At 48.4% G+C, this 24,274-nt stretch overlaps 1 protein-coding gene across 18 annotated transcripts in view; it reads right to left on the bottom strand.

The window, feature by feature from the left end:
- GOSR2 (golgi SNAP receptor complex member 2) overlaps positions 1-24,274 on the bottom strand; it is a 49,030-nt gene that overhangs the window by 20,137 nt on the left and 4,619 nt on the right. For 5 of the 18 annotated variants that reach the window (XR_012088884.1, XM_073005181.1, XM_073005178.1 and 2 more), the window contains exons 2-6: positions 22,454-22,518; positions 20,846-20,954; positions 19,858-19,990; positions 16,928-17,068; positions 13,186-13,391 (exon numbers count right to left, since the gene is read on the bottom strand). Coding sequence is in view for 17 of the 18 variants with exons in the window: in XM_073005181.1 (XP_072861282.1) it covers positions 13,230-13,391; positions 16,928-17,068; positions 19,858-19,990; positions 20,846-20,954; positions 22,454-22,518 (610 nt within the window). In the remaining variant the exon portion in view is untranslated. Of the gene's footprint in view, positions 1-224; positions 4,044-5,493; positions 6,066-9,935; positions 13,392-16,927; positions 17,069-19,857; positions 19,991-20,845; positions 20,955-22,453; positions 22,519-24,274 lie in introns of those variants that run through there. The other 13 variants (XM_073005182.1, XM_073005183.1, XM_073005186.1 and 10 more) reach the window with 12 other exon arrangements.

Below are 24,274 nucleotides of genomic sequence, written 5' to 3'. Positions count from 1 at the left end.
AACCAGCTTCAGGAATCTCCCCCTCTCCCTGATGCAATATATACGAAGTTATATTGCAGGAACCAAATATAGCCACTCTGACAGGATGCAGAGAAAAACGGTTTAGAAAGGAAGACTTCCTGGTGGGGGTGAACATGGAGCTGGGCTGTGAGGGAGGTGATCTCTAGTGGGGAGAAGCAGGGAGGCAAAAGCCCCAAGGGAAAAGCCAGATTTTCTTGCAAGGCTGAGAGCAGGGCTGGCGGGCAGAGGTGGGGAAGAGGGGGCCCTTTGTGTTCTCCCACCCTGGGGAGTTTTTCCTCTCTGAGTGTTCCTGGGCCCCAGAAAACTGGAGGTTTCCTTTTCCCCTTGTGTCAGTATCTGACTTCGGGGAAGTCAGCATTACCCTGGCCTGGGAGGTTGCGCAGAGGGGAACGGGGAAGCTCTCCAATGCTAAGTTCTAGAAGAATGGAGTAGGGTGGCCTCAACATGGGGGCAAAAGAAAGTCCCTGGGAACAAGTTCCTAATCCAATTAGCAGGTGATTATATGGTGGTTTTCAAGGGCTATGCCAGTTACCAGGCACCTCCCAGGAGGCTCTCTCTGGCAGTTTGACAAGTCACTGCTAAACCTGTGATCTGGAGACGTGGGCTGGTGCGGCAGCTGGGCGATGAGCCCAGGCTCAGACAGCTGGGGTGGGAATCTTTAAGGATGAAATTGATGGGTAAGGAGCTTGCTGTTGTCATGGAAACAGGCTCTGGGTGAATGAGCTCTGGTCCAATGGGTAACCCGTGGGGAGAGTGCCACCCCTACCAGACTTCACTGTGGGCGGCCAGCGGGTAGCTCTGGAACCCGCCGTTCCAGCCAAGCCTGTGGGCTGTGTCCACCTCTGTCTGCCTCCTCCTAGGGACAGCATAGTCTGGCAGTGTGTGTGCCAGTTTGTGTCAATAACTGAGGGGTGTGGAGAGATGCCCTCAAGCCAGAAAAGCCTTTGGCATGGCTCCTGCCACCCTGAAATAGCTGTGCCTGGCATGAACCTGGTACAGTGACAGGCCATGGGCATGTATTTGGGGCGAGGGCCACAGGCTAGTTTAGGACACTGTGGCATGGTGAGACTGTCCCTGGGCAGCAGCACTGGATTGGGAGTCGGTGACTTCCCCCTCTGACTCCAGATCTCTCATCACCAACTGACTGGGTCACCCTTGGCAAGTCATTCTCCCCCAGAAAGTCTCGCTTGATGGTCCCCAAGACCACTTCTGGTCCCGCTTTTTCTCTGTTCTGGGACTTGGAACTGGACGGTTTTGCATCTCATCAGCCCCACGTCTCAGCCCACCGAACTACCCCACCACAGAAGAGTGCCCCACACAGACCAGTCCCGCCCTCTCAGGCCACTGAGCAGGGCCCCGGGCAGGCAAGACGGTGGGGCAGCCCCATCCCGTCGGCCCTTGCTGCTCGGGGTCATCTTCCCCGCTAAGTTAACATGGTGGAAGTTCCCGAAGCTCATGGCTGCCCCTGAATGCTCTTGGAGACGGGCCTAATAAGCTGCCTGGTTCAATTGCCCTTCCACTTCCAATAGGTGCTATTTTAATTGAGCCTTTCCCTGGGACAAGTGTGAAGGAAAAAGCAATTTGCACTATGGGTTTTTGGCTCCGGCACTTAGCAATTTCATCTTCTCCCCCTCCATCTCCTTCTTTTCCCTCCCCTCCTCTCCATCCTCACCCTCCTGGCCCTTTCACGTGCCCCTGCCACCTCCTCAGCCAGCTGCCTCCTTACCTACAAGAGGCAGAGAGTCCACACTCTCTGGGAACCAGTATGGAGGGAAGAAGACCCAAGAATCCAGCTAGGGGTGAGGGATAGGAACAAGAAGTGACTCAGGGGCTGCTCTTAGCCCCGGTGAACTCTTGCAGAGACATTGAAAAATACTGGAAAGGCAATAACTGATAAAGAGAATCTCAAGTTCCTATGATAAGAAAGTAGGTTCTCCCTGTCTTTATCCCATGCTGCCTCCAGGAGGTACCACGGTCTCTGTTTGGGATTTGGTTTCCTCTTCAACACACACTGCTCACTCCAATTTCAATCAATATGAAGTGCCTACTGTGTGCAGAGGGCCAGGGACTGGAGGAGAGCAGGGAGTAATGAGTCTGCTCTTAGGCACCCCGCGTCTAGCCCCAGCTTACCCCTGCACCCTTTCTTCCCTCCTCCACACTGAACCTGAAGCCTGAGCTCCAGCCACAGAATCCTCCTGCCCTTCCAAGAGCACACCCCTTTGCTAGATGACTCCCTCTGCTGAGACCTTCCTCCCAGGCTCCACCGGCTCCAGTCTGACTCATCTGAGATTCAGATCAAAAGCCTCCTCCAGGGTCCCAGGGTAAGTAGATACTACTTCTGCCATGGCCCTAAGCACCCTGTACCTATGTGACGGTTTGTGCACTGTATTGCTGAATGCTCATGTATGCCTTCCCAGCTAGACATGAGCATCATTCAAGGGGAGTGTGGCAGACTGCACTTTCCAAAGATGGCCACCCCCTGTGTCGATTCCATCCCACCTGCTCTTCTTAGAATGTGACCGACATTCTTCCCACTGAGAGGCAGCTGGGGACTTGTGACCATGTGGCTTGTGATCACAACAAAGAAGTATGGCAAAACAGAGGCCCTGTGATTTCCGAGGCTTGATCACAGAAAGCGCACAGATTCCACCTGCTCTCTCCCTTGGGATACTCACCCTTGGAACTCAGCCACCATGACCTGAGGAAGCCCTGGCCCCATGGAGAAGCCGTGTGCAGGTGTTCCAGAGGATAGTCCCAGCCCAGGGCTCAGCGACAATGTGTGCCAGCCACATCAGTGAACTTTCAGATGATTCTCCTCCCAGCCTTCGAATCTTCCATCTGAGGCCCCAGACATCACTGAGCAGAGACAGCTATCCCAGTCATGCCTGGTCCCCAGTTCTTATGCTCAGAAGCTGTGAGGCATAGCAACTGAGAGCTACTGCCGTCAGCCCCCATGTTTTGTGGTGATTTATCAAACAGCAGTGGATCACAATGCAGGTGGGTCATGTCTGTTCTCCAAAGCCCAGCCCTGTGACTGGTACCTGGTGGGTGCCCAGTTTCTAGCTATCGAAAGAACGGATGAATGAACTTTAGCAGGCAACAATTCCAGACTGACCTGTCAATCATCATCCTCATCTTTGCTACATCCTCCCACCATGGTTCCACTCCTCTCAGGGAACCCAGGCAGTCCCAAGCCCAGCCTTGATGATGTCACCAAGCCCTAAATCAACCAGCTCTGCAGGCTGCCCTGCATCCACAAGTTCTTACTGATTAAGCTCCTTAGATCAGTATCCAATCCTAGCAGCAAGATTCTGGGATTTCTGGCACTTGCAGCCCTGCGCTTCCTCACTGATCCACGTGCTTGATTGGTTTTGTCTTCACCACAGTTCTGTGAAGTAGGCCATTATTAGCATTCCCATTTCCCCTACGAGGACACCGAGGCTGGGAGAGAAACAGGGAGTGAGCAAGTCCTAATAGGTAATGAACTGGAGATTTGAGTTCAGGTCTTCTGATGCCAAACACAGGAATACATGTGCGATATCGTATCTTGTAACAAATAAACTCTAACTGGCAAATACTTGCAGTCCTTTCTTTGGGGATATCAGATCCTTGACTCACAATCACACCAGCTGAATGAAGGGATCAGACCTGGGTCCTAAGCAATGCTAATGAACAACCACAACAAAACCTCAGTTACCACCTTTCTATGTCTGTGCAGTATGCACTGGTCACAGCTGCCCTGTGAGATGGGCATTATTGACCTGTAAAAGGTGACAGAACAGAGGTGTGGAGGGGTGAGGTGGCTTGCTTGGGGTCCCACAGCTAAGGGGCAGAGCTGATCTTCACACTCCACCTGCTTGACTTCAGTCACTAAAGGTCTTCTGTCTCCTGACAAAAATCACTTCTAGGTCGGGCGCAGTGGCTCACGCCTGTAATCCCAGCACTTTGGGAGGCTGAGGCGGGTGGATCACCTGAGGTCAGGAGTTTGAGACCAGCCTGGCCAACATGGTGAAACCCTGTCTCTATTAAAAATGCAAAAAATTAGCCAGGCGTGGTGGCACAATCCTGTAATCCCAGCTACACAGCAGGCTGAGGCAGGAGAAGTGCTTGAACTTGGGAGGCGGAGGTTACAGTGAGCCGAGATCGCGCCATTGCACTCCAGCCTGGGCAACCAGAGTGAAACTCCATCTCAAAAACAAAACAAAACAAAACAAAACAAAACAAAACAAAACAAAACAACTTCTAGTGACGGACAAGCTCTCAAATACAGGCACTTCTGCTACCACTTGAGGTAGTTGTTATTATTCTCCCTATACAGACAGGACGCTGAGGTTTGGTTGATTAGCCCAAGGTCAGGCTGCTAATAAATGGCAAAGTCAGGATTCTAAGTCATGTCTGCCATCCCCATCTCAAACACCATCCCACCACCCCCATCACATTACACTGCACCTCAAAAGATCATGTCCAGGTCTTCCCAGGACAGTGGGGCTTGACCACACCCATAGCAGCCTGACAGCTTCTCCAGCTCTCATCTGTATCTCAGCAGCATGAACATAAGTTGTGGGGAGCTCTGAAGGCGTGTGGCAGTGACAGCCTCTGCCCTGCCCCGCTGGTTGGTGGTTTCACCAGATCTGGGGCAGGGTAGGGAGGGAGCAGGGGGCGTTCAGGTTGCCAGGTGCTCCTGGGAGACAGACTAACAACCCACAGCCCACCACAACCCCTGTCCTGCACGCATACCCCAAAAAGGAGGCTGTCCTGCTTCCTGAGCAGTAACTCCTGAGGTCACAGGATCTAGGACATGCACAAGGTCCTTCCCCAGCCCTCCTGGTTTCAGAGACAGCTGAGGGTTCCTGCATCTGCATTCATGTCAGGGTCCCCTGGCCTTCCTCCACACCCACCTCCAGCTTCACCCTAATATGTTCCTACTCTTTCCACAATCCACTCCAAACCCCGCCTGCTGAGAACTAAGCTCACACTGCTCCCCTGTGAACCTGGCCCCTGTCCCACCTTCCCCAGGGGCAGTGGTCAGTTGCACCCTCCAGGCAGCCTCCTCTCACTGCTGGGGGGGCTCTCCACCCTCTGACATCTACCTCACTTGCTTCGCACTTGACTGCTGCCTGGTGACATCTCATAATGTTTTTTTTTTAAATTGAAACGAAGTCTCATTTTGTCACCCAGGCTGGAGTACAGTGGCACGATCTCCACTCACTGCAACCTCTGCCCCCTGGGTTCAAGCAATTCTTGTGTCTCAGTCTCCCAAGCAGCCGGGACTACAGGCGCGCACCACCACGCCTGGCTAGTTTTTGTATATGTAGTCGAGACGGGCTTTCGCCATGTTGGCCAGGCTGGTCTCGAACTCCTGGCCTAAACAATCCACTCACTTTGGTCTCCCAAAGTGCTGGGGTTAAAGGTGGGAGCCACCATGCCCGGCCTCTCATAATTATTAAATTGCCTTTTTCTTTTTGAGGGGTGCAATACTGAGCTTGAGCTATTTTTTTTTTTTTTTCCACAAAGGGACTATCCCAGGCCTCCTACATTTTTAATTTAAATGTGGTTCCCTCCAAGTGAGTGACGACAGAGAATCGATTCCCAGGTGGCCTAAGGAGGTGGCCACAGCTGCTGTTCTGCAATTCAGCCCCGGAGACCCCGCCTTCCAAGGGTCTCCCAGGGCCCCTGGATTGAGGTAAGAGAGGCTGCCCTTTGCCACAGGGGGAAAAAAAGAAATGGTTTCCTAGAATAAATCACCATGGACACTGAATTTATACCCACTCTATGCATATAGCAACAATAATTTGGACAGCACCCCGGCAGCAATCAGGGGTTTATCTCCAGGGTTTTACCTCGTGACATTCACAACGACCTGGTGAGGTCCTTGGGGGCAGCTATGATTATTCTCCCCTCCTACAGAGGTCCCCACTCCCTGAGCTCTTACCTCAGTCCACAGGCCTGGGGCACAAGAAACTTTCAGAGGAGGCCAGAAGTTGCCAGGAGGTGAGCAGCGCCAAGTGGTCTTGGCTGAAAGAATGTGGATCCTGTTGTTCGGGCTGGAAAGAAGGGAGGAGAACTGCTTCCCTTCTGCACAGCCCATGCCTGTTCCTCTCTGATGAGTTACCAGCCAGCAAAGATTCAACTCTGTTTCGAGCTGAATACAGACAGGAAACTGAGGCTGGGGTGATTAAGCCCAAGGTTAGGTTGCTAATAAACAGGAAAGTCAGATTCTAAGCCATGTCCGCTATCCCCATCTCAAACACTATCCCACCAACCCCATCACACTACGTTGCACCTCAAAAGATCATGGGCAGGTCTTCCTAGGACAGTAGGGCTTGTCCACCCCCACAGCAGCCTGACAGCTTCTCCAGCTCTCAGTAGCATCTCAGCAGCATGAACTCAGGCCTCTGAGCAGCAAGAGTTTCCCAGCTGCAGCACGGAGCACGGTGCACGGAGGATGCCTCGCAGAAGACAGCACATCAGGCCTCAGCGCCCACAGCAGCCAGGGCTGGTTAGAACTTCCTCCCTCCCCCAGGCTGCTCCTGTCCCTCGACAGCTCCCACAACGTCTCCTCTCCTTCGCACACCCATCACCTCGCCCTCTCACAGAAAGCTCTTCCCGGTTACTGCCCCCACCGCAATGGCCGCCCTAAACTATCACCCTCAACCTCAGCTGTTTCACGAGTAGATCTTGTCTTTCCAGCTGAACAGGAATAAGACCCCATTTACACACTGACAGCCGTAGTTCTCAACCTCAACCTCACAGGAGACTCCTTAGAAAGTCAAAAATTATGGCCGGCCACGATGGCTCATGCCAGTAATCCCAGCACTTTGGGAGGCCAAGGTGGGTGGATCACCTGAAGTCAGGAGTTCGAGACCAGCCTGCCCAACATGGAGAAACCCCGTTTCTACTAACACAAAAATTAGCCGGGCATGGTGGCAGTCACCTGTCATCTCAACTACTCCGGAGGCTGAAACAGGAGAATTGCTTGAACCCAGGAGGTTGCAGTGAGCCGAGTGCACCATTGCACTCCAGCCTGGGCAACAGAACAAGATTCTGTCTCCAAAAAAAATAAAAAGGGGGGGAGGCAGGGAGGGAGGGAGGGAGGAAGGAAGGAAGGAAGGAAGGGAGGAAGGAAGGAGGAAAGAAGGAGGGAGGGAGGGAAAGAAGGAAGGAAGGAGGGAGGGAGAGAAAGAAGGAAGGAAGGAGGGAGGGAGAGAAAGAAGGAAGGAAGGAGGGAGGGAGGGAAAGGAAGGAAGGAAGGAAGGAAGGAAGGAGGGAGGGAGGGAGGGAGGGAGGGAGGAGGGAAGGAAAAAAAAGAAAGTTAAAAATTAAAAATTCTGAAGCCCAGGCCCCAGTGTAGACCAGGTAGCTCGGCATCTCTGGGGAGCAAGGCCCAGAATCAGGACTTCTAAACTCTCTAGGGGACTCCAGGAAGCAGCCCAGGCTGAGGGTCGCTGCTTCAGACCTCTGGAATCTGCCAAAAGCACTAGGTGATTAGGGCCTCGTGTCCACCCTATGAAGGGACATGGGACAGGTGTTACCCCTGTTCTAAGACTAGAAAGCTGAGGCTGAGAGGTGCGTGGCCCATGGTTGCTGCCAGCAGGGCTGGGACTCGAAGCCAGGCTCTGCATCCTGGGCTCAACACTCTTATCGCAGCCTCTGGCTGCTGTAACCACTGCGGAGGACTGCTTGTCTCCAACTCCTTCCCTCCGCCCTGAAACAGCTAATGTTGGGACTGGGCACATGCCAGGGCTCTGGAAGACGGAATAAAGATGAATGTCCCCTCTTGTACTGTCAGTCACTGTCTGCTGAGGAGGTTAGAAGACTTCCCTCCTGGGCCTGGCCCAGCCTCTGCCAGCTCTCCAGGAGCCACCATGTCACAGATGCCAGGAAGGAGGGGCTGGTGGAACCACACTAATGGAATTGCTAAGCCAGGAGTCAGCCTCCGAGAGGCCCCCTTCCTGGGTGCCCTGCATTAGTCACGCCTGTCCTAGCCTCTAGCTTATCTAGGGTGACCATCAGACTGAGGGGATCACCAGGATTCAGGACTTTCAGCTTTAAAACCCAGACAAGTTGGTTACTCTGCTTCTCTCCCCAGTCCTGAATGACACAGTTTCCCTCACGGGGCCCCATGCCTCTCCTCTTTCACTATAGTCATTGCTGTTGTTGAGGGCATGTGAGCACATGGCTCGTGGCATCAGTGACCTTGAACCTTCTAACTTCCTCTTGGCCTCGTTGCAACAGCTTTGCTGGCCCTGCACAGGCTGGGCTCAAGTGCTCTGATGGAGCCTGCGCCTACTATGTGCCCGGGATGCACAAAGGCCCCTGCGGCGAGGAGCAACTCCCATTCCCCAGGAAGTGTGCAGTATGAGAGGTTGTTTGGAGGGGAGGGGCAGGCTTCTTGGAGGTGACATGGGATTGTGGGGGTGTCTGTGGCACATCTCAGAGGAAACATCTTATGCAAAGGTGCAGCTGTACTAAAAGTGTGGCATGTTCTGAGAAGACCAAGCAGTCCAGGGAGGACGGAGCACCAGGCAGGTGTGGTAGGGAGGGCTGGGGGCTGCACTGCACGGGCAGCAAAGGGCTGGCCTGTCACATCAAGGTGCTTTACTCAGCAGATAGGTGTCAGTTATTGAGGGGCACCCAATGGCCACAAGGGATCTGGCGCCTTCCTGATTCAGAGGGAGAATGAGGCTTCCATCCCTACCCCTAGTTGGTCTCTGAAAGTGGTTCCCGCGGTGTGGCCAGAGGGAAGTGCGTGGGGGACGGCCTAGCTTTGAGTTGGTCTCTGAAGGTGGTTCTCGAGGTGTGACCAGAGGACAGTGCATGGGGGATGGCCTAGCTTTGGGTTGATTTTCTTGTATTAGAGCCATCAGTTCCCCACCCCTGGGCATTACAATCGCCTTGGGCAACTCCCAATGACCCAGCTGCACTCCAGGCCAATACGAGGGTGAATGAAGACCCACACGTGGGTTTTTAAAGCTCCCGAGGGAATTCCAATGCAGACCCAAGGTTGGGAACCCTGTGCTAGAGGGACATGAGGATGAGGCAGGGAGGGATGGTTCACAGAGGCTCCATGGTGGGCAATTTAGCAATGGCACTTGGGGACCCAGCACCCCTGAACACTCCTCTCCCATGTGCTTTCCATATGAAATGAAAAGGACACAGAAAATGGGGAAGGAGTGACACTTTCCTTTCTCAGCTTCTAAGTACAGCAGGCCTAAGGCAGTGTGTTCAAGGCCCACCAGCCACAGATAGGGCTATGCCGCCCCCTAGGGGCAAGGCCTGAGGACAGCTTTACTTCAGATTCCCTCCCCTTCCAGTTAGGAAATTATTTCCCAACAGGGAACTTGCCCTATACCATCTGAAAGGTCTGCACCAAACACCTTATAGCTCTATACTTCCTGCCAGCAGGCTGCACCGTCTCGGTCCCCTGCACAGCTCTCAGACCCCAGCAGAGCACCCCACAGGAAGTGTGGGAGGTTAAGTGGGCCTGCGGTTCCAAGCTAGATGAGGGACCAGCTCCTCCAGGACTCCCTGTGAGGCCTTCAGAGAGTAACCACAGTTCAGCCCTTGTCTGCACAATGAGGATAAATGATGGAGCACATCTGGAGTGAGAGGGTTTCAGATTGGCAGGGATGGAGCCAGGAAAAACCCCGTCTGACTTCCGGTAAGGCCTACAGGTAAGCCGTTTATGAAGCGCCTGGGCTTTCCCTTGAGCAAATGTCACCCCCGCCCCCACGCTGAGACAGTAGTCAAATTAGGGGTTCCCCAGAACATTTCTTAGGGCATTAGAATGTCTGAGTTCCTTTTCCTGGTGTTGACATTCTACACCGACTTGATTTGTTCTTGTGCCTCACTTCTTTGTATCTCATTGTTCCAGTTATTTCCTCAAAGTCTCCTCAAATCTTTTTGGATTAAGGTAGGATATAAACAATAAGAATTTATTTTGGACTTGACAAGTTTTGCTCTTTACACAGTGTACGCTGAGCCAGTTCAGCGTGTTTTTTCAAATGTGATCATCTTAAGACAGAAGCTTTCCGTCTAGGAGACAGTGGTTCCAAAAGACACACATCAGAATCACCTTAGAGGCCGGGTACAGTGGCTAATACCTGTAACCTCAGAACTCTGGGAGGTCGAAGCGGGCAGATCACTCGAGGCCAGGAGTTTAAGACCAATCTGGTAAACACAGTAAAACCCCGTCTCTACTAAAAATACACACACACACACACCAATTAGCCAGGCATGGTGGCGCACACTTGCAGTTCTAGCTACTCAGGAGGCTGAGGCACGAGGATCACTTGAATCCGGGAGGCAGAGGTTGCACCGAGCCAAGATTGCACCACTGCACTCCAGCCTGGGCAACAAGCGAGACTCGGTCTCAAAAAATAATAATAATAAGTAAAATCACCTTACAGACTTAAAAAAGGTTCTAATTCAGATCTGGGGTAGGCCCCAGGAATATGTAATTTTAAAAAGTTTCCCCACTGCTTCTGAAGCAGCCAGCCCAGCCCCTGGCCATGGAGTAGTGTTTGAGAATCTCTGGTCTAGAAACATAAAAAAGGGGGGCCATTAGTTACAAAAATGAGTATCAAATTCCGTTACAAAATGTGATTTTCTAAGTAAAATAAACCTCAACTTTATTCAGCTGATGTGCTTCAAAAACAATGGGTCTAAATCCAAATTCGCAAATTAAACCCATTCAAATTCATTAGGGCAAAGGGTGGACAGAACTCCTCAGTGAAATCTTCTAAAAAATTTAAGACTCACCTAACTTACTTGATCTTGGAGTTTGGCTTTTCTTACAACGGTCCCCCCTGAAGTAAATGTCCACGTAATAAAGAGATCCCAAGTTCCTCTCGATAACCCACCTGTTTTAAATCACAATAGGCACACCAAACTCGTGTACAAGGTCACAGAGGCTGGCTACTAGAGATTCTTGCATCAGCTCAACATAAGAATTCACCCCCGCCTCCACTAGAGGGTGCTCCTTCACTAGCCTGGACCCATCCCTACATTCTGAGGTGGCGGAGACAGTCATATTGTTAGGCCAAGGTCTATTTTTCACCAGGCACCAAAAGCAGATGTGTGAAGAAAAGTGGTTATGTGACAACATGCAGTCTCAGCGCTCCTGGATGTCTAGACACACTGGCTGCTGTCCACCAGCTCCAGGTGGTAAAGACCCAAAAACCACCTCTGCAATTTTTATTCCAAACTAGAGAACTGGCTCTGAAGGTGCAGCATGAGAGTTCATCAAAGCCAACTAGTCAAATGTGGAAAGCACTGGTGCACAACATGAAAAGATGTCCTATCGGTCCACGCATGATGGATGTGGGGACTTCTGCCTCCCAGAGTTCAAGAACAAATGGCTCAGCTGCTCCCTGCAGACCTTCCTCCAAAGTGTGCTGTCTGGCAGGATCCTTGGGTGCCTGGGGGACAGGACAGCCATGCTGTCGTAGTCTCAGAATCCATTTTATGGATTACCAAGAGGCCCGTGCTAGGTCCCTGGCACCGCAGCGGTGCTGGGTGTAATGGAAATGACAATGTGAATCCCCAGGGTTACACAGATATAGGTCTAAAGATGCCGCAACACCTCAGTCCACCCTCCTCCAGTCACTGCTTTAACTCTGGCAGGGCCCCAACCCATTTTAGGAGTCACAGATCCCTCCTTCCTTGGAAACCTATGGCCCTCTGGCCCAGAAGGGTAGGAACAATGGAGATTTCATCCGACCAAAAGTGTGAAATCACCATCCAGGAACCTCAGTTAATCTGTGACAATTAAGAAAACTTACCAAAGGGGAGCTATGCCACAGACGTGCCTGAAAAGACCAACATGACTACAGAGCGGGAGGAAGGGGAGCAAGGGAGGTGAAGAGGAACACAGAAAAGAAGGGAAATAAGACAGAAGACAGTTCAAGCAACAAGAAACTAACATAGCAGGTGGGGCAGGACAACCAAAGGTGGAGTTAATACTGAGCAGGTTTCCAGTTCTGAAGGATTTTGAGTGTCATTTTATGTCTTGCCATGAAGCTACTGTGCCCAGGGCTGGTAGGGTTGGCAAGGCCTGTGGTAAATGAGAAAATACACTAACTAGGTCTTTCTGGGACTTTCAGTGATTAATCACATTAGATGGACTTCAAGACAGACTGGCTTTATACTAAATTCCACAAGACAGCTGGCATTAGTACAGCCTGAATCCAGGGCTGGTCAGAGAAGGAAAAAGATCATACTCCCTGAAAAGAGTGTTACAAGGATATAAACACTACAGATGTCTCCACGGTGGCATCTGCCCACACTGGCTGAGTAAAATGGGGGCCTGGCTGGCAGGTGCTAATATATTTCAGGGAAGAGAAGGGAACCAAAGAATTAGAGATACTAAAACTAGAGCTGAGACTGTAACTGGAAAATCACAAATCTTTGCCTACAGCTACTTTCTAAGGGGCAAAGGCCCACAAGGCCTGGGAACAGGTGCCAAGCCCCAATCTCTGAACCTTAAAAGCCAACCACTCTATTAACAACTAGAAAAAATCAGTGACTAGGGTCAAGACTGAACACTGCCAGGGAATAACACTGGCCTCACTTCAGAAAGGAGAAACACTCAACTGCAGTGTGGAAAATCTTGTTATCGGCAACAGCATCTTGTTTCCCCTAGGTAGCTGCTTCCAGGGAAGGGTGTCAAGTATTGACAGTTAGTCATCTACATGTCATTGGAGTACAGGGGAGGTGGCCAGGAGCATGTGAATAGACCTACTATTTAATATAATGGCTGTAAGAAAAGGAGGCTTCTTTCCTCTCCTTTTCACTTTTGCTCCAGCCTATCAGGAGCCAGAAAGGCCAGATGGTGACAAGGTGTGAACCGTGTGGACAGTCCTGCACGCAGGGCTCACTGTGGACACCTTCCCAGGGCACGCATCAGTTGTGTGAACAAAGCCACCAAAGCCATTATTTCCCTCCCCCAGTGACAGCGAGAGTGAGAGAGACAAACCTGGGACTTCTTTCATTTCCTAAGCACTGCGTAAGGTGGTGGCACTAGCTCCCCCTCCAAGATGTCACAGAAAACAGAGCAGGTTGGAAATTAGAACACAATCACTCCCAAGTGTCTTCACAGTTCAGACAGGCACACATTTCAAAAGGTGGCCTCTGGGTCCCCCTCTCTCTTTCACGCACACACACCTGCAGGCCGTGGGAATGCTGTTCAGCCACTGAGTATGGCTGGCTCATGTCAGGTACTGCACCACGAGGAACATGACCACACAGGTCAGCAGCATCCCGCCAATCATAAAGTACTTGTCCTGGAAAGCCCGCTTCTCAATGAGCCGCATCACTGTGTTGGACAAGCCCAGCATGTTGGCAATGTCAAGGATCTTCTTCTGAGTCCCCTGGGGCAGAAGAGAAGAGAAAAAACAAACAAACATCAAGTCACTTTACCAAGGGGGGGAACGGCATCAGGAGATGGAGCTCTGCCAAGAGATATTCTCTTGGTCACGGCCAGAACACACAGAAAGCAGTATCCGCCAGAAATAGAGCCACTCTCATGTGGTCGACTGATTTCTGATCAAGGTACCAGAGCAAAGCAAAGTGGAAAGAAAAGGCTTTTCCACAAATGGTGCTGGAACGACTGGCTATATAATATCATAGATACGTATTTTATATATATGTATCTCTCTTATAGATATGTATCTCTCTTATAGATATGTGTGTAAAAACTGAACCTCAATTCACATCATATATAAAAATTAATTTGAGATGGGTCATAGAATTAAACATAAAAGCTAAAGCCACAATTAAAGCTTCTAGAAAAAAACATAGGAGAATATCTAAAAACTGCAAACAGGCCAGGCACAGTGACTCATCCCTGTAACCCCAGCACTTTGGGAGGGGTGGGCAGGAGGATTACTTGAGGCCAGGAGTTCAAGATCAGCCTGGGCATGTAGTGAAGATGCTTTCTAAGTTACCCAGGTAAGGTGGTATGCACCTGTGGCTCTAGCTACTTGGGAGGCTAAGGTGACAGAATCACTTGAGCCCAGGAGTTCGAGGCTGCAGTAAGCCAAGATCACACCACTGCACTCCAGCCTGGGTGGCAGAGCGAGGCCCTGTCTCAAAAAAATACATAAATAAATACATACTGAAAACAATGGTATCATTAATCACAAGATGAATGAACAAATTATGGTATACCTACACCAATGGAATCCTGCTTTGCAATAAAAAGTACCTGACTACCAACATGGAATTAAATAGGTAACAATGTGAACAAACCTTGAAACATAACTGGGAGGAAGAAGCCACACAGAAAATAGTAGTATGAATACCTTTATATGAAGCTCAATAACAAGCAAACCTCATCTATGGTGAAATAAATCACAACAGTGGTTGCCTGGGGCAGAGGGGTCAACTGACTGGGAAGGGGTCTGAGGGATCTTTCAGAGGTAATGAAAATGGTCCAGGCCTTGATGGGAGTGTGAGTTACAAAGGTTGTAATTTGCCCAAATTCACTGAACTGTAAAAATGTGATCTGTACACCTTACTGTCTGTAAATTATATCTCAACAAAAATACTTAAAATTAGAATATTTTATACTAAAAAAGAAGGCAACATCAAAAAACTTGTCCTCGGCTCTCTAGTTCCAATAATCCTTGATACCAACCCATTTACTTTGTAGAGTAGAATCTTTGAGGTTTCTTCTGAGTACAATGGGTGGGTCAAGTCCATATTTACAAGAGGGTCTGAAGTGGGAAAGACAGAAAGACACCAACACAATGACCTAAAACCCTTCTGTAAATGGCATCACCCACCACCAAAACAAAAGGGCATTTTATTCCTAAACCAACAACCCAAACCATTCAGCCTGTCCTTCCCTACTGCTTTCTAATTTTCAGCTTAAAGCACATTCAATTTCTTAGTAAGTAACAAGTATAAGTGAATGCCGGGGCAGACCCCAAGTCACTCAGCACACATCACCCACTGCAACTTATATGAATGGCATCTAACCTCATGCCCCATATCTTTTTTTTTTTTTTTTAAATAAATACACATTAATGAGCAACTGAGAGAAGCAAGGAAAGTGAGATCAACATTAGGCATCATGGACAGGAATCCAAAATCTACATTCTGCCCAGACAGCAATTAACAAGCCTTAGCCAGAGAAATTACAAGTCAAACTTCACTGCCTTCAGAGATCAGAGAAATGTATTTTTTTCCCAAGAGAGAATACAATCAGACTCTTGCTAAAGTCCTGCTTAGCTCTGAACACACAGATTATTTCATCACCGTATGAGACTAAGGATCAACCTTCTAAATCACTTGAAAAGGACCATAAATTTCAAAACATGTATTCATTTTCAGCCACAAATTGGCCCCAGTCTTCAGAGTGCTTCGGCCTAGCCCCTTCATGCCCTCTCCTATGTTCCTTTCGAATGGCGTAGGTGGAAAATCCCTGACAGAGATAGGGTGGGAAATTGGCCCCAGTCTTCAGAGTGCTTCGGCCTAGCCCCTTCATGCCCTCTCCTATGTTCCTTTCGAATGGCGTAGGTGGAAAATCCCTGACAGAGATAGGGTGGGAAGTGGATGAAGGGAATCAAGAGACAAACACCAGGTAGCCACAGGTGTGCAGAGGAAAGTGATTAGAAACCTGAAGTCTCAACCCCCAGCCACCTCACAGGCTTCCCCTCTGGAATCAGTGTGGGTGGCAGGAGGTGTGCAGACGCCCCAGTGCTGCCAGACTTCAGTGGGAAGCTGCATGTGCCTTAACAGGAAGCTCTAACCCCCACTGGCTCTTCATCATGTGACATGGAGTTTGGTCCTAAAAGGCCTCTACTGTTTTTCTGAGATATGAAAAGGAGAGTAGCAGTTTTCTAAAGAAAGGGCAGACTAATCAACATGTATCAGTTCAGTTCACCACAGGTGGCTCTCATGAAAGGGGAGCGCCCAGCAGGCTGTTGGAGACCACCCTTCCAGGCCATCTGAGACACTGCAACTGTCAGCAGGAGGCGAGTGTCACTTGCAGCTTGCCTGACCCTCTCCCCCGTAGAGATGGCAGGGACTGTTCAGAAACGCACTGAAGTCCTGTGGAGCTGACAGGCTCAACATGGTCCAACAAAAACTAAGATAAAGCTCACACTTCCGAGTGACTGTTTCTCACAGCTCAGTGGCTGGGAGTGCTTCATTCACAGGGGACCACACCCTGATAACACACAGAACCCACGCCCTATTATCCATCAGGGTTGATACAGGAAAAGGGCAGAGGCTGAAACATCATGACTGACATCAGAGTCTGTGTAATGTTTCTGTAAACCACTCCCAGGGGCTGGAGTCTCAGCAGTGCCAACTGGTCAGGGCTTCTAGGAATACCTGAGGCTAGGGAGTGAAGAGTCGCTGGGATCACCAGCATGGGTTTTAGAAGCTCTAGAAGCTTCTAAAGCTCTAATCTACTGCAAACAACCAGGCAGCCCTAACACTGCACGGTGGGGATTCAGTTACTGAAATACAAAAGGTTTTAGTTATAAGGCAGTCCACAGTAGGGGTCCTAAGGGAAAGCCACCTTAAAGTGAGGTACCAAAGGACAGCCACGTCTTCATTCTTCCAAGAGTAGATTCTGTAACACAATTTCTCAGCCTGTGATTGGACCCCTCGTAGTAGCACTCACTTTCATGATAAGTTCAGTAAATGGGAAAAGACCTGGATAATAAGAGAGGCCACTTCATGGTTTGTTTCAAGCACTGGCAAAGGAACTGGGTACTTTCAGGCTCACAGTAACTCAACTCCAACAGAAAGGATCCCAAACGCAAGTGCTCTGTCTTGTCATCGAAATATCACAATTTTGAGGACACGTAATCAAAATATAAACACAGTTACTAAACTATTGGATGAGGCTAAAACAAGAGGCCTTCTCCCTGTCCCCCAGCAGGGACCCCACCTTCAAGGTCAGTCTCTGGGTCCTCAGTCCATCTAAAATATTGTGCCCATCTAAAATGAGGTCATCCATGCCGTGGTGAACTTTCTGGAGGGAGGAGTTAAACTGCAGTGATTCGTCCATTGGTATGGTGGTGTCAGAGTCCTGTGAAAGAAACACAGGCACTTGATTAACTTTGCTTGTCTGTCAGCTCCTGGGGTCTGACTGCTCTGTCTTTTGGTCAAGGCCAAGCCAGAACAGCCAGAGGGGCGGTGCAAGAATCAGCGGACCCTAACGGATAAGAAAAAGCCAAGCAAAGGCCTGGGGTGGCCTCTGTCCACACAGAAGAGGAACTTCCTCAGATCTGTCACTCTCCAAATGAGTTCCACTCCACAAATAACATTAATTCCAATGATACTTGTCTCTGTATCACTGTCTCCTCTTAGGAAAAGCCATTCCTTCAAGACCTCATTGGGTGTCTCCTAAAGGCTTTCTCTGACTACTCACTAACCTAGCTTGTTCCAAATGTTCCTTTCCTTGGCTTCCCCTTAATGCAATGTTAAATGTTTGTTCGTGTCCTTTAGCTATTTTATCTATAGTTTACCTCTCCAAGTAGACTGAGGGTTAACTAAGGATAGAGGAGGCTGTGCTTCTGCATTTTCTATATATATATATATTTTTTTATTTTTAATTTTTTTTTGAGACAGGGTCTCCCTCTGTCACGCAGGGTGGAGTGCAGTGGCACGATCTCAGCTCACTGCAACCTTAGCCTCCTGGACTCAGTGATTCTCCCACCTCAGCCTTCTGAGCAGTGGGACCACAGGTGCATGCTACCATGCCCAGTTTTTTTCTTTCTTTTTTTTATTTTTGGTAGAGACGGGGTTTCACCATGTTGCTCAGGCTGGTCTCGAACTCCTGCGCTCAAGCAATCTGTCCATAGGCCTCCCCATTTTATAGATGAAAAAATGCCCAGAAAGGTAGAATAACTTGTCCAAGATCACAGAGCTGGTAAGAAGTCCAGTGGAGGTAGGAATCTGGGTACTGAGCGCACGGCCTGCCCTGTTACCCATACTGTAGAGAGAAACACCAACACCCATCCTGGTGGCTCTACTTTTGCACTGAAAGTGGACTATAGACAGGAGCCAAGTCCTTACCAGTTGTGAGAGTGTTCCCTTCTCTTTTCTGCCAATCACAAACTCTCCTGCCAAGTAGTGCTGGGGTTTGTTTCACGTTTTTTTTGAGACAGGGTCTCACTCTGTCACCCAGGATAGAGCGCAGCCTTGACCTACCAGGCTTAAGTGATCCCCTCACTTCAGCCTCCCGAGTAGCTGGTACCACAGGCTCATGCCACCATGTCGGGCTAATTTTTATACTTTCTGTAGAGACAAGGTCTCACCATGTCACCCAGGATGGTGAACTCCTGAACAATCTGCTGCCTTGGTCTCCCAAAGTGCTGGGATCACAGGTGTGTGCCATTGTGCCCCGTCCTACTAGTGCTGTTTTTACCACCTAAATCCCAGTTTCAACTGTCAGAAAAAAAAAAAAGGTTATGCCACTGTTTCTTTGCTGCTCAGATTTGGAATCATTTTGTACATGTGCATTTTCAACTGCCCCTGCTAACGGGAGCTCCTCACAGGTAGGTGTCAGGTCTTTTAATTTCATCATGTGCTTTACTCCTAGTGCCTGAATTAATCAGTGTTCTGCATGCAGCTAATGCCCGAAAGACTCAGTTAGAGGCTTCTCTTCAGTAATTTGACAAACACTTACGAAATGCCATTTACATACAAATCTTTCTTACCCTCCCATCTAAAACAGTATGGCTGATGGGCCATTATCTCTCAGAAAAATGTATTATAGCTCCAGATGGTAGAATTACCAGGAAGAAGTTTCATCTGGCAAGTCAATGTTTATTAAGAACTGACTGTATGCACAGCATCACACCAGGCTAGCAAAAAACAAAATAATCCTAAGCGATCATCCCTGGTCTAAAAAAGGCCTGACTACTACACTATTAACGATCTAAAATCCAAACAACTTTTAGTGTGTCTTATAGTTCATTAAATTTTTGAACTGTTAAACACTGTGACTTGACTGCTTAGTCTGGGGAAGCAAAAACAACATTGGCAGAGCCTGAAACACTTGGGGAAATTTATTGCAAAGCAAGGATGCAGCATTGAGGGTTAAACATCTACAAAGCGGGAAATGATGTGAATTTTAACAACAGGCTTAGAAAGCTAACGTCTCTTTAGAAAATAATCCTCTGTAAAAAACGAAATACAAAAAGCCAAAGCACACTTCACTTAGTGGAATATATTATGCAGGACACAGAAAAGGCCAGTATGTTCTACAGCCATGTGCAGGAAATGATCTGGTTAAGACTAAAGGGCAGGGACAATGGGTTCTGAGAAATCAAACGTGCACACCAACACATTTTCAGACAGACTCAGGCAAGCAGTCCGTCTAACCCTACACATCCGTTAACAAATTCCTCCAAATTGCTGCTCAGACTAGGGGCAAAAACATTTTAATGCACCTGACACTGGAACCACACACATACTCGGCACAACGGCAACTGCCCGCAGGCAGCTTTGAAATACTGCCTTCTCTACAAATGGCCTAAGTTCTAATCATCTGTCTCTATCTGATCAGAAAAACGTTTCCACTATGTGAACTTCCACCTTTCTGTCTCAGACCAGTCCAACCAGGTAATTTTCACCTCTGCCTATTCCCCTTCAATTTAACTGCTTCCTCTTCAGGTTTTTGTCTTAGAAAAAGGGATTCTCTGTCCAGGTCTAGTCTCTGTGGCAATGCACAAAGTTCCCGTCATTTCCAGTTGGTTTCCTCATCACCAGTCTTCTTCAGATACCCCCAAAACAGATGGCGCTCAGAGATCTGAACTCCAGCCCCCACAATCTGTCAAATGCAGGCCGACCCTCACCGCAGGCCTGGCTTACATTAGTGGTGAAGGTTCGAGACAGAAGCTCTTCTCGCTGTCTCTCCTGCTGCTCCCTTGCATGGCGCCGATGCTGGAAGTTTCTGAGCGCAGTCTGCAGGTGCTGGACATCATACTTTAACTGGTCGACCCGACTGGAATTGATGGAGAGAGAGATTAAATTCCAGGAACTCAGGGCAGCAGAGTCTCGGGGGGCCAGGCTTTGTATTCAGGAAAGACGGCATTTCCTTACTTCTCCCTACACCACCCCACGCTATACCCCACCACCACAAGATCTGATTTTGATCAATGATGTTGAAAGTAAAGAAGTAACGTGTGGTTAAAGCGAGATGGTAGCACACAAGTTTCTGGCAGCTTTACTTCAGAATCTGTTGCTCTCTGATTCTGGATGCATGACAGGGAACAGGGGACAGGAAGCAGGCTCGCTGACCTCTTCTTGACCTTCTATGGATTATATCGCTCTCCTGGAAGAAGCCCAAGGGCATCTTTGAGGTAAAGCATCCACAAAGTTTCATAAAACTTTTGGAAACAGGCACTGGGGGTGGAGTGGCGAGGGTGGTTTCATTTTAATTTCATGGTGGAGTATCAAACATTAGATCAGCATTTCATTATGGGTGGACTGATTCAAGTGATTTTTCATTTCAACCCAAGAAGAACCCAGCAGAAACCAAAGAGCAGAACAAAACTCCATGGCAACATTAGGCTTCAGGTGGCTATGGGTCTAGTCAGAAAAAAAGAACTGGAGACAAAATTTCAAAATGACACCAAAGGGGTCACAAGGTTTCTGAGTCACAAACCTCACAGGCTATTTATTTTGAGGAGCATCACTCAGATACAATTGTGCCCCTTGGGGGGGCTTTTTCTTTGCATAGTCGTAGTTTTTCAACATGTACGTGGGTTTTCAGAATATTCTATCGCCTCCCCCCCAGGAGAAAAGCCTGTCTTGCCAGGCCTGGAGTAGCAGTGCCATGTCAGAGGTCAGCACTTACAGTTTGGCATTTTGCCTTTTGTTAGGGGGCTCCTTGCTGGACAAAATCTCCAGACGTTCTAGACGGCTGAATATCTGGTCTATGCTTGCTTGGATTTCGTTTTCTACTACTGTACAAAAAAGAAAAAAGAATAATTGCCGGAAAAGAGATAGTGAACTTAAATTAGAATAAATTACAGATTTTTTTTTCAATATCCAATAAACTAGAACTACATATTTCAAAAGGAGAAAAATGTATACACTAATGAATAACAGAAAAAATTCAAATTATGCCGTAAATGTTGTTTTGAAAAAAGTACGTGTATATAGTTGTTAATGACACAACAATGCCAATTTTTTTAAAAAGCTGAAGGTAAATCTGTAGAAATAAATTTCCTACCTTTAGAAAATAAACATGCAAAGGTTGTACAAATAAATACTTTAAGCTAAATTTTCTGATATAGGTCTCTTTTCCTTTGGATTTCTCAGACGTGGATTATAAATACCTAGTAAAAAGACTGCCAGTTGAATTCCCTATAGTAATGAGTTTTTTTTTTTTTTAATTAAAAAAAAAGCATAAAGGAAGGGGAAGATTAGTATGTGAAACATACAGAGGAGAGCTCCCTTAAGGCTTTCTGTAATAATGAGTGGGCTGAGCAATGTTGACGTCCCCAGAATAGACCAAATATCAATAGGAAAGGCCCAGGAAAGAATCCACAGAGGTAAAGAGATATGATAAATACAGTCATTTTCCTTATCCCTTTCGATAAGACAGTCAAAATGACCTCTTTCCATTTCTAATCATGTAACAAGATTGCTGAGAAGGCAAACAAAGTCCAATGAACAAAAAAGCTAAACTGTGCACAAAAGAAAGCATCCAGACTGCTTCTTGCCCCATAAAGAAGTGACAGCAGTGACAATGCCCCTTCCTAGGCCTTTGCGCCCACAGTAAACAAAGACAGTTGAGATTAGAACAAGGTGGGGCACAGAACCAAGAACAGAGCTGCTTCTGAAGCTGTGAAAGGAGACAAGAGAGAACAGGAGGAATGGGTCCGGAGGGAGCCCAGCAGTGGGGTGGGTAGGCAGCCCCCGCAGGTGGTGTCCGTATGACTGACTCAGAAAAAAGATCTTTCCTTAGAATAGAGAGAAAAAAAAAAAAAAAAAAAAAGAAAAAAAACAAATATCCAGCATGCTTCTCAAAAGAAACCATGCTGTGGGAACTAAACTAATTAATATTGCTGTTCGTTTCTGAATAATCCTCCTAAAAAGCCACAGTTCTCAGCTCAGAAGAAATGGCCAATTCCAGTTAAACATCTCTGAATTTTTATGGAGTACATTCCTCTAAGGACTAGGTAATTAGATTAAGACAGATGGAGGCAAGCGCTTCCATTCCCATAGGGCCATGTCAGGTTGAGTGGAGGGGTAATGGGGGATAAGACTTGTGGGATTCCAAAGGGCACACTCAGGGAAATCAGTGATTTTGCCATAGGGTTTTTCTGTCCACCCTAACAACAAAACTCATTCCACGCTGAATCATTAAGCCCCCGAGGCAGAGTGCAGTCAGGAAACCCAGCCCATTAGCACCCTGTCATCAGAGAAAGGACTCTGGTCTCCACAGTTAATTACTCACTCTGCACAGACTGCTTGTCTGCCGTCTCCAGGCGTCCCATGCGAGACTGGATCTCGTGGACCTGCCTATCAAAGGAAGAGGGAGGAAATGAGTGAGACAGGAGTAATCAACAGCGCTTCAGTCAGAAAAGACAATGTTTCTGATGCCAACATGTAACTGATTTAAATTGACAGCATCACTGAACTGTAAAATTTGTATGTGGCACTTTAGGTCCCACGTTTTGGCATGGTTTCTAATATCTTAACTACTAATAATAACACTGATAGGCAGATTATGGGTGCTTACCATATCCAAAAGACTCTGCCAAGTCAATAACCCTATGAGGAAAGTACTATTATCATCCTCATTTTATAAATAAAACTGAAGCCCAGAAAGCTTATGTAACTTGTTCAAGGTCACACAGCAAGCGATAAACCTCGAACTGGACCCAGCCAATCCTACTTTCTGTTCTATGACCTAATGTGCTAAGCACTGGCCTGTACTAGGAAGAGTCAAAGGGCAAGGGAGATATAATCCTTGTCCTTGAGAAACAACATAATTAGGAATGACAGGCTGGACAGACATGAACAAGCCCTGGGAAGATTCACAAGAAAAGCAATACACATAAGTATAAACAAACAGAAAGAGGGGCAGCTCTGCACAGTGGTGTCACAGGCAAGCAGACAGGGGGCGGGGCTGAGAAAAAGAAACCAGGTAAGTTTTGTGGACGGAGAGAGTTCTGAGCATCACTGTGAAGAAGGGAGACATCATTTGGTGAAGGAAGATAGAGAAAATTGATATGCAAAAATTCATACGAGACATGTGGGTTACAAGCAGGGTGGGCTGCTTGAAAGAGAATCAGGTCAGAGGAAGAGGATGGTGAAGTGACTCACTGGAGGAAACCAGTCAAAGGAAGACCCTGAAAGATAGGGACCTCCTGTTTGGTAAACATCTTTCCCTGACAATATCAAGGAAAGAAGGAACTGCCATCTCATGTGGAAATGCAACACTGTACCCTGGATCTGGGTAACACTCTCTGGAGGCTTTCCAGGGCCTGGCCAAGGTCATCCTCAGGACCCCCTTCCTAGTGGTCCTCCATGATCAGTCCTTGGGATACTGCTTATGCTGGCTCCACCGTCCACTTCCTGGTGCTCACAGTGGAGGTTCCCCAAGTTAGGGCCCACACGTAGGGAGCCTGCTGGACTCTCACATCATCCCCAACGCTGGAGGAAAGGTCAGCAACCAGTCTCCATCATAAGCACTGCAAACCAAGACTCCAAATTTACCAGTGCCAGCCAAGCACCCAACTTCAGCTTCAGCTGGTGCCCAGTCTTTACCAGGGCTTCCCTGTGGCCTCCAGACATGACCTCGGGCACCAAAAGAAGCTGGGCGAGCTGTGAAATGACTCCCCAGGGTGCTCCTAGGCAAGACCTGTGGCCCTGAGAAGCAACTAGAAATCACTGCTAGAGTCCAAGACCAGACCGTTGCTTCCGGAAAGTAAGTCTGGGATATTCCGGGATGATGTGGGGGTGTGGAGGTATGGGGGTGGATGTAGGAATGCAGCCTGAGGTAGCCGACATCTGAAGCAGGGCAAACAAGGGAACGGGTATAGGGGACCGGAGGGTAACGGGGATGGAAAGGAGAATTAGGACTCTAAGGAAGTCCTGACGCAGGCTGTGAGGTAAATTTTCAATGCTGATTTAATAGAAAAATCTGAAAGTTCATAATATTATCAACACGAACAGTGACATAATAAAAAGTGGGGAGGCCAAGAATAGCCAAGACCACTCTGAAGAAGGAGGGGGAGGAGCGACTTGTCCAACCAGCCATTATGACTATAAC

This window comes from Chlorocebus sabaeus, chromosome 16 (assembly GCF_047675955.1).
Source record: "Chlorocebus sabaeus isolate Y175 chromosome 16, mChlSab1.0.hap1, whole genome shotgun sequence".
Classification (NCBI taxonomy): Eukaryota; Metazoa; Chordata; class Mammalia; order Primates; family Cercopithecidae; genus Chlorocebus; species Chlorocebus sabaeus.
This window is presented reverse-complemented; position numbering and strand designations above follow the sequence as displayed.